Below are 16,041 nucleotides of genomic sequence, written 5' to 3' on the forward strand. Positions count from 1 at the left end.
CCTAAATGTACTTCTTCTCCCCATGCCTATTTTGCCAGGTTTTAAAGCAGGGTGTGTGCAAGCTTTGTGGTCCGGAGGGCCACGCGTGATCTCTTGGGGAGGGAACCGAGAGCCTTCTCTCCATCCCCTCCTCTAGGGTTCCTGTTTCAGATCATTCTTCCCTTCCTGCGAGGAGTGGCAGGAAAGGAGTGGTTTGTATGAGGACCTCTGGGGGAAGGAGTGGAGATTAGAGGCAGTGGGATCAGGGCCTTAGGTGGCCTGTGGTAAAGACCTTGAGGGAGTGCAGGTTGTGCGGCCGTGTTAAACAAAGGAAAATAATATATGTGAACTATCCACACTAGAATTAGTGCACCATGTTTCTGAATCTATATCAAAACCCTGGATGAATAAGCCCTTTCCAGCTCTAGGAGCTGCCTTCATGTAAAAGGCAGTTGAATTGTTCAGCCTTAAGGTCTGGGAGTCTGAGCCGTAGGCGCCTGGGCTCCCAGCCCAGCGACCATACAGCATTACGTGATCAGGTTCTTGTGTTGAGGATTGTATTGTTCTCTCTGTTTTGGGAAGTTGAACAGAATGAGCTGGGTTTTTTCCTGATGCCTCATTGCCCAGTGGCACTGCTGATAGCTTAGGGTCGTCAGGGCGGTTATCAAAATTGCTTTCCCAGACAGAAGGGAGTGAGGTTGTGGGGCGGAGACCCCAAGGGCTCATAGACAGAAGGCCCAGGCACTAGGCCTGAAAGGGTTTACTGCCCCTAGACATGTGGGGGTGGCTCGTAGAGCTGAGATGGACCGGTATGAGTTGCTGATTGGGGCTGAGGCCCAGGGGACTTGGTTGTGACTGGGGAAAGAGCCAAACTGCCCTCATTAGCGGCTCAGCAGTGGGAAGAGGTCCAGTTAGGCTCCAGTTAGCAGCAGGTGGAGGGGGCTGCTCTTATGAGCCTCTGGAGGCCTGCTCCTTCCTTTGCCCAGCCTGGGAGTGATTAGATGGCTCAAGCGCAGGCAATGCTTTGTGGATGTCCAGCTGTGTCTGGAGACTCTCGGGGTTTGCTGGGCTCTGGCCTGAAATGGCATCTCTCCCATCTATGGGTAGTAGAGGGGGATGTGCTTGATGTGGTGGACCCTTCCAACCTAGCTCCAAAGCTTCCTGGAAGCATGGAGGTGTCACACTGCTTCCAAAAGATCAAGTCTAAAGAATAGAAGCTAGAGCTGTGTTCCAAAAGGCATTGATTTGGAATTTGACTTTGACCCTATTCATACATAAAAGTAGTGCTAGACTTAGAAACCTTTTCAAAACAGAACTGTGAAGATGCTCCATATAAATAGTTCCCTATTTGGAATGGTGTATCTCCCCATGACTTGGGCTGTCTGGCTGGTGAAATTCCCTCTCCATGACAACAGTTAAAGATGCAGGAGCTATACTAGTGTGACCAGATTTAAAAGAGGGCAGGGCTCCTGCAGCTTTAACTGTGGTGTTGAAGAGGGAATTACACCAGGTGCTGCATGTGTACAGATGACACCTGCTGAAATTCCCCTCTCTATTCAACTGTTAAAAGATACAGGAGCCCTGTCCTCCTTTTCATATGGTCACCCTATTTTAGAAGGAAACTACAGCATAGGTTCTCAGCTCTGTTTGCTAGAAGGCATCTCTAAACTTTTTTTTTTTTAAAAAAAAGACCCTGGATCTTGGAAAACTTATTTGTAGAGGTGTTTCAAGATATCAAGCTACACTGTGCTGAATTGGGCCATGTGTTCATTAAACCCAGTATTGTATACTTTGACTGGCAGCAGATCTCTAAGGTCTCTGGCAGGGATCTTTCCCATCACTTGCTTCCTGTGATTCTTTTGTAGAAGATGTTGAGGATGAACTTCTTCCCATGTGCAAGGCCCTACATTTCATCCTCTACCACCGAGTTACGATCCGTCCCAGTAGAGACTCCACTTCTGGAACTTAAAAAGTTCAGTGCTTTGAACTGAAAATGAAATAAAGAAACACTATGTTAAGTTGGTAGCAAACTTTTGCAATAGTTTGTTCGGCTTAAAATCAGTCTTCTTCATTAGATGCCGGCCATAACGAAGTTTTTGTTTTCTCCTTCCCTTCTTCTCCTTGCCTCTCAGGTACGCTGGCAATCCTGATTCCGCGACTGGACATTGTGATCTCTCTGGTGGGTTCGATTAGCAGCAGCGCCCTGGCCCTGATCCTCCCACCCCTCCTGGAGATTGCCACCTACTACTCCGAGGGCATGCACCCGCTCGCCATCGCCAAAGATCTCCTTATCAGCTTCATAGGTTGTGCTGGATTTGTGGTGGGGACCTACGAGTCTCTCTGGCAACTCATTGTCCCAGTTGTTTCCAATGCCACCAGTGCCTCACAGTGACATTTTAACCTGTCACGTCTTCATGGTGATGGAATCTTTAGGCAGCTTGTTTGAATCTTGATTTTTTTCTGGGAGCAACTGCAGTGCCTCGTTGCTCCTTCTTGCTTCCCAGACGTATTTATTTTGCAGATACAAGGGCGAGGCTGAAATGGGAAAAGACAGGGGCTGGATCTTTATCTGTACTCCTTTGGGTTCACGTTTGGTGTTGATTTAAGCACATGCGACATCCTTCTGGATCCAGAGCAATGAATGTGTGGGGAATTAAGTATCCCTGTACTCCTCAAAAGCTGTTCTGATGAAGCCCTTTGAGTGTCAGCTTCCCAGCCCTTACACGACGAGCGCAGCCGCCACCATCTTGAGATCTGAAGCACTTCTGTCTGACGGCTTGCATCAAGCTTGAACGGTAGATCTGAGTTCTGTAAATTCCTCCATGTGAAATATTTATTAGTGAAAGCGGCGTATGCCTTGGGAATGGCAGCAAGCGCAGAATGGGGGAGAGGCAAATGGAAGCCTGCTATCATTTTTATTATTATTATTATTTAAAAAAACCAATAGATGCCATTCTTTAGTCCTACCAGTCCTTCTTTGCTCCTCTGCCCTTCTCTGCATTTTGCTAATAGTGACAGAGTCATAAGCAAGCTCAGGCAACACAGAACGTTATGATCAGTTGCACATCGTATCCTCGGATATCAGTCGGACTGTAGGCAAAAGATGGCGTGAAAGCAGTTTTGTGTTGCTGAGTCCAGCACTTTCGCCGCTTGACCTCATGGCAGAGTTGATACTGAGTACGCTGAGATTAAGGTATGTGTAAGATTTGTGCATGGGATATGGAAGCAGTTTTACAGAGAGGTGATTTTATTTATGGTTGTACAGTTGCAATGGCGGAAGGTCAGCCGTAAGATGCAGGCCATCCTCTCTCTCTTGTGAATTCTTTTGCAATGGGAGTGACAGCGGGCATTCACTTAACATAAATTTTGAACCAGTGGGCAGCAACGACCAGAGAAAACGTATAGAAATCAAAGCGGTTGATGCTGTGCCCTGGTCATAACCCATTAAGAAGCAAACTTGAGTGTAAACAGGGGCATTTTACATGAACACGCACACGTCGACAAGAAAAACACAAGGGCACGAAGCCATGGGAAGTTTTCTATCTCACTTCTGGCTCATGTGCACATACTGGGAGCGTTCTAGCAATGCACATGGCTCTTCAAGATGTGTAAATGCTCTAAAATTCAAGTGTGCAATCCTCACATATGATGAGTACTTGTGGGTTTTTTACTACATTTGTTGGGTCAAATGTCATATGGGAAGAGACCCAGAAAAGCTAACCAATCAAGGAAAATAAATGAATAAAATGGTTCTGTGTGCACATGAAGGTCCTTACTTTTTAAAGAAACCTTTGCACTTTTCCTGCCCGCTGCTATATTATTTTGTCACTTTCCTGCTGACATAGGTGATAGGTTGTATCCAGTGCTGTCAGTCCACCAGAGGAATGGAAACTGCTGGCAGAACAAATTCCTTCCCTCCCACTGTGGCTGCCTCTGCCCCCCCCCCCCCCCCCGGCGTGCCTCCAGATCTACTCTGGAGGGTTGGGAGACCCTCCGGAGCAGGTTTGGAGATTGTGCATTGGGAGGAGAGCAAGCAGAAATCCTGATTCACATGTGGCTGGCCCACTTATGTGCCACTGGGTGGGGTCCTATGAAGTGAGATTGTACTGATAAGCCAAATGGAACGTGCCAGCTTGCTTTGACCAAGAACTGTCTTATTTTGCCTAAAATATAAGACTTTGCATGTGTTACTTATGAAACCCGAAGATAACATTTACAGCGCAACCCTAAGCATGTTTTACTCAGAAGTAACTCCCATAGAGTTCAGCAGAACCTACTTCCACATACATTTGCATAGGATCACAGCTGTAATGTTTTAAGAAGCCCTTCATAGCGCAAACAAACCAAGGTTATTTAAGTTTTGCTCCTAGGAATATTTTAATTTGTGTTATGGCATGAATTAACCAATCATTTTTTTTAATATAACTTTTTCCAGTTTCTAAAGCTGGAACACATTCAGATTGCATTACGGTAACGAGTGCTTTTATCCAAGTAGCTGAGGCTTCCAAGCAGCAGGCTTAGACTACAACCCCATACACATTTACCTGGAAGTAGCGCTGTTGAATTCAATGGGGCTTACTTTTGAGTAGGCATGAATAGGATTGCACTGACAGTTTCTCAACTAAACAGATGAAGGTATGGTGCATATTGTAGCGAGAGCTTTTCTCTTTTAGAGTACTCAAGCAGCGCAGGTGTGAAGCCCACTCTCTGACTTCCTATAGCCACAGAATGAGGTTAGGGGTGAGGGATTTCGTGAGTACCCACAGATGGTTTTTCAAAGATGGCACTCCAGTGTTTGTATAAACACTTAGTGTTACTCAAATGTAACAGTGATCTGAGAACTGCTTTAATTTTTTATTTAAATATGATATATCCTGGCTTTAAATATGTAATCATGATGCTTTATTGACTTCTCTCCACTTCCTAATGCTATTGATACTGTTGTCAGAGAAATGCAGGTTACCTAGGGTGACCATGTGAAAAGGAGGGCAGGGCTCCTGCATGTTTAGCACTTGTATAGAAAAGGGAATTTCAGCAGGGGTCATTGGTATACATGCAGCACCTGGTGAAATTCCCTCTTTATCACAACAGTTAAAGCTGCAGGTGCCCTGCCTAATGTGGCCAGATACATAAGAGGGCAGGGCTCCTGCAGCTTTGACTTTTGTGATGTAGAGGGAATTTCACCAGGTGCTGCATGCATACCAATGACACCTGCTGAAATTCCCTTTTCTATACAACTGCTAAACATGCAGGAGCCCTGCCCTCCTTTTCATACGGTCACCCTGTGCAGGTTAGCTTCCAGTTTCCCTTCTCATCCTCATAAAAATGCAAAGGAATTCTTTCCCCTGAAGAGTGCCTCAGGTTTAGACTGGAAACATATGTCTCTTCTCTTCCTATAGTGAGGGATGCAGGATGTTTACAGGTACGTGAGAAAAAAGTAGCTGAATTCAGAATACTGCCTCAAGCTACTTAATGCTGAAACACTAGTTGAAATTACTTGAGTTTTGCTCACTGAGTTCGGGAATACCCAACCTATGGGTACTTAGCAGAGCCCTACTTTATTAGTAGGTAGATGTTTCAATTCTGTGGTGCTGGCACATAATTTTAAGATTATAGAATGATCGCACAGCTTTAAATGAGAGTTAGAGTAGACAAAATGAAATCTTCTTAGATTAGTAATCTCCCTTTCGAAAGTGTTTCTGAGTGTCACGCATATTAGAAGTAGTAGTTGCCCATAATCCATGCTTACACTTGTAGAGTCCCTTACTTCCTTGCTACCATTCTATCTTGACTTGTTATGGGATAAGTGATTGTATGAGGGCTAGCCCCTGTGCCCTGTGAGAGATGACTGAAAAGCAAAGCAATGGATGCAGGAACAAGGGGGACTTAAGGGCTGGGGATGCTGGGGGTTGCAACGGTCATTACAGAACCCTGTTTTGTCTTCATTTAGCTCTGCAGTTCATCCATTGTTTCAGTTAATGAGTGCCGTAAAGCCAATTTTGCACATGCTCTTAAATATGGTCTATTGAAGGAGGAGGAAAAGATATTTGCATCTTGAAGGTCAAAATTGGTCAGAAGGTCTTTGATTCCATAGAATTTCCTCATGTTGAAAGCTTTGCAAGGATTTCCTCCTTCTATGGCAAGGAGGTGCCAGTGTTAATTTCCTGTTGCTCCCATAAGGCTTGGCACTGCTAATAGCAATTACACAGTCAGTACCACTGCATTTACAAACACTAATGAAAGTTTACCATTACTTCTCGGTAGTTGTCTCAATCTGCCTTTTGAAGTGGTTCTCTAATCACTTATTTTTCTGATTTAACACTAGTTGCAGTACGTCTCTCAGTGGGAATAATGGTTTTGCTTGATTCATCCATGATTTTTTAATGGGGGATAAAAACACATGTATATATTATCAATATCAGGATTACTGCTAATTCTAATGTGTCACTAGGGTGGCGGCGGATGATTTAATCTGTGTAGTCTTGTTAATGTTGCCTGGTTTATATGGTGGTCTTTGGACATATATGGGTAATGAAATCTTTTTTTTTCAAAATATTCAAATAAATCAGCCTTCCTTGATTTGGTGCCCTCCAAATGTGTTGTACTACAACTCCCATAATCCTATCTGCATGGGTAGTTCATCACATTTGGGGGCACCAGGCTGGGGAAGTCTGAGATAAACAGTGGCCTGGCTGTTTTCTCCTGCGTGGAACACAAACGGGCAACTTCGTCAAGGGGCTGAGTGCCATATGTTTGCCCTATTAATACATTTCCAGCAGCTTGCCATTAAATACAGAGAAGGAAGAAACAATGTTTGCCATTTTTTGAGCAATTACTCTTTGTTATGAAATCTCTGTTGTCTAGTTGAGACACTAGACTGATCTTACAACTACAGACTCTTTCCATGAGGACCATCTGTGTCACTAGATCGTTCCTGGCTTTGAAAATGGATAAAAGGGCATTTCAATCCTAAACCAAATGTATTGAATTTAATTTGTGGAACAGCAGTGACTATGCGTGTGAGGTAGATGCATGCAATATCCAGATGAAACTTGGATCTTCTATGGGAGGGGAATTGCTGGCCAGGGTCCCCAATAATGGCTCCTAGAAGGAGCCCCAAAAGGGTAGTATTCAGCTCTGTGCATAGACACAAAATATTGACACACATTTATTTGCTTCCCCATAGAAGATCATGGGGAAAACCCTGCTGTATGCGTAGATCCAGTTTTGGGGATTTGTTTGAAATCTTACAAAGTTACTCTAGATTTGCAGCTTCGGACCTTTTTCTGTGATTTGCTAGAGGAGAGCATAGAAATGTCAGTACTGCTTAAAGGAGCTTTGCTGTGTATGTTGTCATCTTTTACATATGTATATATGGTGTGCAATCGAGCAAACAAATTTTAGGACAAGTTAAATTTGGGAATATATTAATTTTAACAAACACAAAAAACAGAAGGAAATGAATACAATTATCCAGAAAACAGATTTAGAAGAGGCAACTTAGAACACAGGCAAAGGTGTCTGTGTGTCTGTGTGTTTAGATATATAGACCTTAAATCAATTTGTGTGTATTTATTTGTGCCTAAATTTGTATATCGCCAGCAAATACTTTGTATTGCTCCTACGGCGCATACCCCGTGGAAGAACTATGTTGTGTGTGACGGTGCTGTATCTGAATCATGTACTTTACTGGATATTTTATTCAATAAAGTCTATTTTTTACCATATTATAAGGTTCCGCAATAACTTTATTTGGAACAGTTTTTTGATTGCTTGTATGTGGCTTGTATATACCCATCCAAAAAAGGATAAACATTAAAGAGATGTCTGAACTACAGCTGTGGCTAATTTTGCTCCGTGACTTTCACTTTGTCTTACAAAATGTGACATCGCCCGTAAAAAAAGCACTTCTGACTACCTCACAAAATTTAGTGCTGTGAAATGTCATGTGAGCTGTACCATAGTATGATTGCCAAGAGCAGAAGTCTCTTAATTGGGTTCTCCTTAACCACTTCACACACTCTGGAGAGGGGGCTGCAGCAACTTACAGCTGGAATTGATCTCTTGCTCCTATGTTCCTCTATGATCTCCCATTAAGAATGCAGAACACGGCATCGGTGGCCAATAGTCCGTGAAACTAGAATATGCCAGGACTGTGAATTGGAAACCCAATTTTGAGATTGGCACAATAGCGATGATGTGAAACAGAAGCATTGTATGTGGAAGGGGGGGTGCTGGGTAGGTTATGAGATCAAACAGGATTTGTACCTTCTGTCTGAAGGAGTGACTAGTCTTGGCCTCTTATATGAGAAAACAGAAGGCCTCTCCATCACATTTGACCCAACTGATAGCTTTTTGAAGATGTTGCTATCCCTAGTACTTTGGGGTATCCATTGCCTTTATTGACAACATACGTCTGCTATTTGTATGAGTGTGTGTGAGAGAAATGGAATGGTGTTTGTATGTACATTCCCCCTCACTCATAGTAGTGGTTACTATTTATAGGTTGGATCTAGGCCTATTGGAATCAATGGGACAAGTTAGACATAGCATTGATTTCATCTAACTTGTCCCATTGATTTGAATGAGTCTTCTCTAAACATGACTCAGCCTGCACCCAACCCCATAGGCAGTATGGAAAGCTAACTTCACGCTGGTGGAACTCACTGCTATCGCAATGGGAAGCTAGCATATCCTGTAGTGACTGGAAACAAGCAAATGGCTCATTTCTGAAACAGGGCAGGGCAGCGGAGCTGTTTCCACTCATTTTCAGGATCACTGTGGGAAACTATTGTTCCCGTTGCACAAGCAGCGGGTCTGACGAGTGCAGCAGCAGTAGTGGATACTGTGTTCTCTTTCTATGTAAACCACCCTGGAAATTCTTTTTAAAGTGCAGTTTAGAAACTTCAGTAAGAGTGATAGTATTTGCCTTTTTCCCACTTACCTGAAAAGCGAAATCGATGTCAGCCTAACCTACCTCATACGGTTCTTGTGGGAATGGAATGAAATAATCCCCACCCCACCCTGGGGAACAAGAGATCCTTTGGGGGGGGGCGGTGTGTGTGGAAACTGGACTCTGCAGTTTGAGGTAGTTTTTTTTTAAAAGGGGACATGAGAAAAAACTCCAATTGATTTTTATTTTTTTATGCGGAAAATGAATTCAGCTGACTTGGAGCCAGATTCCAGGGTCTAATGACTACATCTCTGAGAAGCTAAAAGCTGATCTTGGCAGCCTAATGAATCAGCATCACAAGCGTGCTGCTCCCACATTGACGAGTGGAAATCCATTCATTTTATGGCCACCAGGGGGCACTTTGCTAGTTTCAGTAGAGCGGCATCATTGCCCACCTTCATCGTCTATTAATGGTGCCAGGAACAACAGTACAGCCCTGCAAGGCGATCAGCTTATAGAACCAAAATAAATCAATCCCAGTTGTCCTTCATGTGTTGCAGAGGACCAAACCACCTTCCCTCAAGTGCTCCCATTTTGGTTATGCTGCCAAGCAATACCCAAACCTGAATATACTATCTATTGGAAATCTGGTTTCTTCCCTGTAACAAGGGTGGCATCAAAGGTAGGCGTGATGGGGCAGCTGCCGAGGGCCCACGGACAAGAGGCTCCTGGATTTGCTCTTCCTCTTCACCATTGCAACCTGCGTGTTTGAAGTGACAGCATTGCTCAGTATGATAGAACACCTGCTTTGCATGCAGAACACCCCCACTTCGATCCCCAGCTTCTCCAGGTAGGGCAAGGAAAGAAACCTGCCAGGAACCCTGAGGAGCCACTGCCAGTCAGTGTCGACAACACTAGGCTAGATGGACCCAAGGTCCGACTCAGTATAACACAGCTTCTTAAGTTCCTATGTTGCATTCACATTCCTTTCATTCTGGCCCAGACCACAACGGCAATCAGGAGGAGGAACAGGAAATGACACGGCCTATTTGCTCATTGGCTGTCTGCTTGCCAAGGAAGCAGTAGCAAGGATGAGAAAGAGGCGGAGGTGCAAAAGGAGCTGGAGGCAACAACAGTGAGAGGGCAAACCGTTTAAGGGGACCATATGGAAAGGAGGACAGGGCTCCTGCATCGTTAACAGTTGAATGGAGAAGGGAATTTCAGCCGGTGTCATTTGATTGCATGTAGCACCTGGTGAAATTTCCTCTTCATCACCACAATTAAAGCTGCAGGAGCTATACTAGAGTGACCAGATACAAAAGAGGGCAAGGCTCCTGCAGTTTTAATTGTGGTGAAGCAGGAATATCACCAGGTGCTGCATGCATTCAAATGACACCTGCTGAAATTCCACTTTCAATACAACTGTTAAAGATGCAGGAGCCCTGTCCCCCTTTTCATATGGTCATGCTAGTACATGTACAGCTGATACCTCAATGTAATCCTGTTCTGTTTATGACGACCTTGTGAATTTAGCATAATTCCACTCTTCTATCAAACATAGACACAGCAAATCTTCCTTCTCCCCATCACTGCTAGCCATTATACACTGATGTGATATGATGCTAGGACAAGTATCATGCCAGAGATAAAAATCCACATGAAAAATAGTATGGAAAGGCATATACAGAGCAGTCCTATGCACATTTACTAAGGAGTCCCCCTGTGTTCACGCTCAGTCAAGTGTGCATAGGATGTCATGCCAAGAATCCAAGCAGTGTCTTTGGATACTTCAGGTTTGTTACAAGGCTGGTTCGCTCAACATGGCTGGCTCACTGTATGTTAGTTAACCTATTGTAGGTTAGTTAACCCACAATGTGTTTGGGGTGTGTAACTCCCATTTTCAGTACACAATCCCTGATCTGGATGATAAGATGTCGTGCCATGTTGTGCAAACCCAACCATCATGGGCTATTGGAGGGTTAAAAAAACTCACACATAATTCTTCTAATCAAGGGTGAAGTTTGTTTAACCTTTGAAAAACCCACAATAGCCAGGTTTGCACATGGTGCAATTGCCAATCAATCTGGTGTTGCATATTAAAAACAGTGGCTGCACATGACCCTTGATGACCTGGCTGTGTTGTGTGGACCAGGTCTGAATGCTTTGCTTAAGTCCCCAGCTTTTCAGAAAGATTTGATTACTCCAATCTTTGAAAATCAAGCCATATTAAATGGATTTCAGTTGAGGCATCCCAATTTGTGCTCTCTTGGATTGCAATTCCTGCTTAGCTCCAATTTTTTTAAAAAAGCAACTATTTTTTGGCTTTCGTTGGATATTTAGATAGTAATTTTCTGCATCTGTGCTAATCAAAGCTTGCAAGTAACCAGTGCCAAAATTCTTCATGTCCTTGTATTGAAAATATTTGTATTACTCAGACTGTAGTCTGGCATTTTGAAATGGTCAGTGAGAATAAAGGGTATTTTTTTAACTGTGAGGAAAAACTTTGCTGACATAATTAGTGTGCTGTTTAAATGTGAGAAAATTACAGATTTTTTTCTCCCATGCCTGCAGATATTGCCACCTTTTCCACAGCCTTGAGCAACAAACACCACCAGCAGTAATGTCTTCTTTTATATTACCATTAAAGGTACAGGAATCTGGTCCTTTTATGCATCTGGATACTTCATGTGAGGAATCCCTAAGGTAATGTTCTCCTGTTTTAATAAAGCCAGTTTTTAGAGGTATGGAGACTGATGGATATACGGAAGATCAACATACTATCGGCACCTCCATATGTTTGTAACACAGAATTTTGTGGATGTGTTAAATCCATACCTATTCCAATGTTCCATCCAGGTGTGCCCTGAGAACCGTCTAACATTTGAGGCCAACCATCCAATCTTATAGGTTTTGTATGAGCTCTCGCTTCTGTACCTGGGCTCTTTGATCACCAATGGACACGTTTAGGGCTACAACGCCAGGCCTACTCATATGTCAGGGTTTTTGATGTCAAGACTTTTGGGGACCTTGCACACCAGTGATTTGTTTGTAATTGAATGTTGTTAGTTGCCCTGAGCATTTAAAAGGAAAGATAGGGATTAAAAACTAATAATCCAGATCATTGAGGAAATGAAGTCAGAGAGGGAGGAAATTATGGTGGTGGAAGGAGGTTTTCTATATCCCTTCCAGTGAGTACAGGAGGCACAATAGTGCCTATAACAGATAAGGTGATCAGTCAAATAAAGATTCTATAAGGCTAAATGGAAATCAGAGTGGGTAGGTTGTTATAACCTTACTAAAACTGAAAGTGTTTCACCAATCTTCCTGAAAACTGTGCATGCCAGAAAGAAATGCCTATTTTATATTTCAGGAATTTAAATTTCAGGAAGATCGATTAAAGATTGAGTGAGAAGGAGCAGTTAACAAAAAGAAAGGGGGGACCTCTTAGTCACACAAGTGTTTCTGAAAAGGTGTTTGCAACCATTTTGTGCATATTATTATTATTATTATTTATTTATATAGCACCATCAGTGTACATGTCTCTTGTAAATACACTATAGCAGCCAGGCACCTGAGCAGCTTGGTGTAGTTTTCACTCCCTATTTGCTTTTCCTCACTGGTGAAGGTTGGGCTTCACAGCACTTTTCATTTTAAAACATTTTCTACACTATCTGGATAAATTTCCCTACCTGGACATTGCTGAGTTCTACACTCTGGGTTCTAAGAGAGATCTCTTTCAACTGTCCTCTAGATCCATGATAACCTGGTCTTCAGATCTCTCCTTGGAAGAGATCTGCCCCCCATACACACACAGTGCTCCTTTCCTTTTTTCTAAGAGTTTGGACCATACTGCTATTATGTTGCAAGCTTCAAACACTTCATTTAACTAGTTTGAGCTCACAAACCTGAACCCACACATTGTTTTTGGAATTAAGTGATGTTGGGAAGATGATATTTGAAACAAGCAAGCAGTGTGCTGGAAGAGGGTGTTTAAGCCTTCCACTTAACAGTTCTTTCAAACTACAACACCTTAGCACCAAAACTGTTTTATCTTCACTAAGCATCTCAGGATCCAAAGCAACCATGGGTTGCTCCTACAGTATGTGTGCTGGTGGAAATCTCAATGCGGTAAAGAATATTTTTCTTTGACTCCAAACCCAGTCTAATGCAACCAAACACCTTGTATTAAAAAGTAAACTCACAAATCTTGTATAATGCCTGCTTGTGGAAATCTTGGTGTAGTGCTGAAGGACTGTTTTGTCTCATTCATTAATAATAATAATAATAATAATAATAATAATAATAATAATAATAATATAAAGCATTATCCTTAGTTTCTAATTTCCTGGGTTTGTGGAGTTTGGACCAAGGTGTGATAGATAGCCTTATCTTCTGGTCTTTTATACCAGCAGTTTTTTATGATTAAATATGTGTTATAGATAAGACAAACAATCTTAATATTGGATGTAGAGGCAGTTAACTTCCGTCAGGATATGCAACCTAGTACACACACATCCAGAAGTTTTGGATTACAACTCCTATTATTTATTTATTTATCCACTCCCTTTCCTCCTTATGATGGCTGCGGCTGATGGAATTTGTACTCCAAAACTTCTGGTGGGCATTGGGTTGTCTGCTTTTGCTCTGCACTCCTTCTACTCCTTAAAAGATAGCAAATTCTTTGGTGTGATGAGATGACATGCAAGAATTTCTGCTTCCTCTCCTGGAAAAGCAATCCTAGAATGACTTTGTGTTTATATTTTTAAGGATTGAATTGTATAGGGCAGAAAGCAGATGGGTCCAAGCAAACAGCCCATATTTACCCTGCTCCCTCCTCCTTGAAACAGACTTTCAGTGTGTTGTACACAACACCCTCTGATTTCTTTTTTATTGCACTCTGATCCATATTAGGTCTGCCACATAAACTGTATCAACTGCAGAAGTTCGTATTACTTGTTGCACCATGGTTGCTTGCTGAAGACATCCCATAGAAACTTGGCCCTGACTATTTTTGGCATGCTCTTCTATCATTCTGGAAACTTGTGAAGATGTGACTCCCTGCAATTTATACCGGATTTCTGAACCTTCTGCTCAAAAATATTTCAGATCCTGAATAAGGCTCCACCAAATCCTGTCAAGTTCACAAGTAACATTTGAACTTGGCTTTTGACAAGCCATTATGCTTAGGATCATTAAATGTGAACTTTAACTTTTTATATGGGACCCAGGTCAATTGTAAATTGCCTTTGAATTTTTCATATGATGGTTTTCCATCATCACTGACCATTCATCTCAATAGCCTTCACCACTGACCATCAACTCCTTTGGAAGTGAATGTGAAGCTCATTGAGATGGTTTCTTCAAAAGCAAAATTCTTTGGTTATTTTTAAATGTCATAGTTCACTAAGAAATTGTGTTTAATTGCAGTATCACACAACCCTCACCCCCCCTTTTTTTTTTTGGAGATAGACTAGTGCTCTACACAGCACAAATGGAAAGATGGAAGAGACTAAGGCTGAAGCTCAAGAGCTTCTGAATATCCAAGTAGGACAGTCCATATCCTTGGTTAAGCTTGGCGCCAAGCATGGGCAATGAACTGGAAAGAGCACACTGCTGGACCTGGTAAGGCAGATCCTCCAAAACCCCAGCCCACTCTGTACCCAGGTTTGCTTGGGCTATCTCTTCTCCAGGACAAATATAAGCAGTGGAAGGGTGGGTAGTTAATTTGTGCATGGCCTGGAAGGGTACAGTCTTCTTCCTACTTTCACTTCTGACCAAAAACAGGCAGAGGAGGTGCTTATTGCCTTTGGAACCAAAGGGTATCAATGGCTGCCCTATACTGCATCCAGTATAAGTGGAAGGGTGCTATCCCTTCCCATAGGCCCTGGTTGGCCATTTGGTCTCATCCAGCATGAGCACTCTTACATTCTACTCAGACAACAATAATTGGATCTCTGCAGTTGTATTTTTCAATGTGGAAAATCACGTGCCCTCACTGAACTTTCGAATCTGACTGTACCTAAAGTAAATAACATAAGAAGAGCTGTGCTGGATCACACCAAGGGTCTATCTCGTCCAACATTCTGTTTAAACAGTTGCCAACCAGTTGCACACGGGAAGCCCACAAGCAGGACATGAGTGCAACAGCAACTCCCACCCGTGTTCCTCAGCAACTGGTGTACATAGGCATGCTGCCTCTGATACTGGAGGTAGCATATAGCCATCAGGTCTAGTAGCCATTGATAATCTTATCCTCCATGAATTTGTCTAATATTATTATTATATATTATATTATTATTTATTTATATAGCACCATCAATGTACATGGTGCTGTACAGAGTAAAACAGTAAATAGTGAGACCCTGCCGCATAGGCTTACATTCTAATAAAACCATAATAAAACAATAAGGAGGGGAAGAGAATGCACCAAACAGGCACTGGGTAGGGTAAAACTAACAGTATAAAGTCAGAACAAAATCTTCTCTTAAAGCCATTCAAAGTGGTGGCCATCACTTCATCTTATGGAAGTGAATTCCATAGTTTAACTGTGCATGATGTGACAAAGTACTTCCTTTTATCTGTCCTAAATCTCCTATCATATTTAGCCCGATCAAGAAGTTCCTCACCGACTCATATAACGACTATTTTCATGTTCCTTTTTCATGGTTTGTGCTCACTTTATAGTGTTCATGCACCCCAAAAGAAAAATATCAAAAGATGGTAACCCAAGTGAATTGCACATGTCAAGAGGACATTAAAGAATATTTTCTGAAGAGAGATTGGATCCAGGTTTGAGCTGGATCAACTGTGCTGGTGGAAGTGGACTTCCCTACTTCCCCTCCTAACAGCAGCCCCTCCAGCCCCTTAAAATGCTATACAGAGTCAGGAGCCACTGCTGAATGGCATGATCTGTGGCATGGGGGGAAGTAGAGAAATATGTGTGTGTGTGTGTGGGGGGGGTTCCCTTCCTCTCTTGGAAGCCATCTGGACCCAACACAAGCGGTATCAATTAATTCACTGTGATTCAAAAAAAATAATCACATAATGACACAGCTGTGTGTACATTCTTGGGCTCACAGATGCACGCCTGGGCAGACAGACTTTTAAATGGCACCGCCCGTCATTTGTTTGGTTGACACATTCTCGTTTCTTTCTCTCAGCCAGCCGGC

General features: G+C 42.7%; 1 protein-coding gene across 1 annotated transcript in view; it reads left to right on the plus strand.

Annotated features, from left to right (window-relative positions):
- LOC134394981 (proton-coupled amino acid transporter 1-like) overlaps positions 1 to 4,977 on the plus strand; it is a 49,687-nt gene extending 44,710 nt beyond the window's left edge. Inside the window, exon 11 of the mRNA XM_063120892.1 lies at positions 2,112 to 4,977. Coding sequence (XP_062976962.1) covers positions 2,112 to 2,371 — 260 coding nt within the window. The 3' untranslated portion in view covers positions 2,372 to 4,977. The remainder of the gene's footprint in view (positions 1 to 2,111) is intronic.
- Positions 4,978 to 16,041: the final 11,064 nt, after the last annotated feature.

This window comes from Elgaria multicarinata, chromosome 3, assembly GCF_023053635.1.
Source record: "Elgaria multicarinata webbii isolate HBS135686 ecotype San Diego chromosome 3, rElgMul1.1.pri, whole genome shotgun sequence".
In the NCBI taxonomy this organism is placed as follows: domain Eukaryota; kingdom Metazoa; phylum Chordata; class Lepidosauria; order Squamata; family Anguidae; genus Elgaria; species Elgaria multicarinata.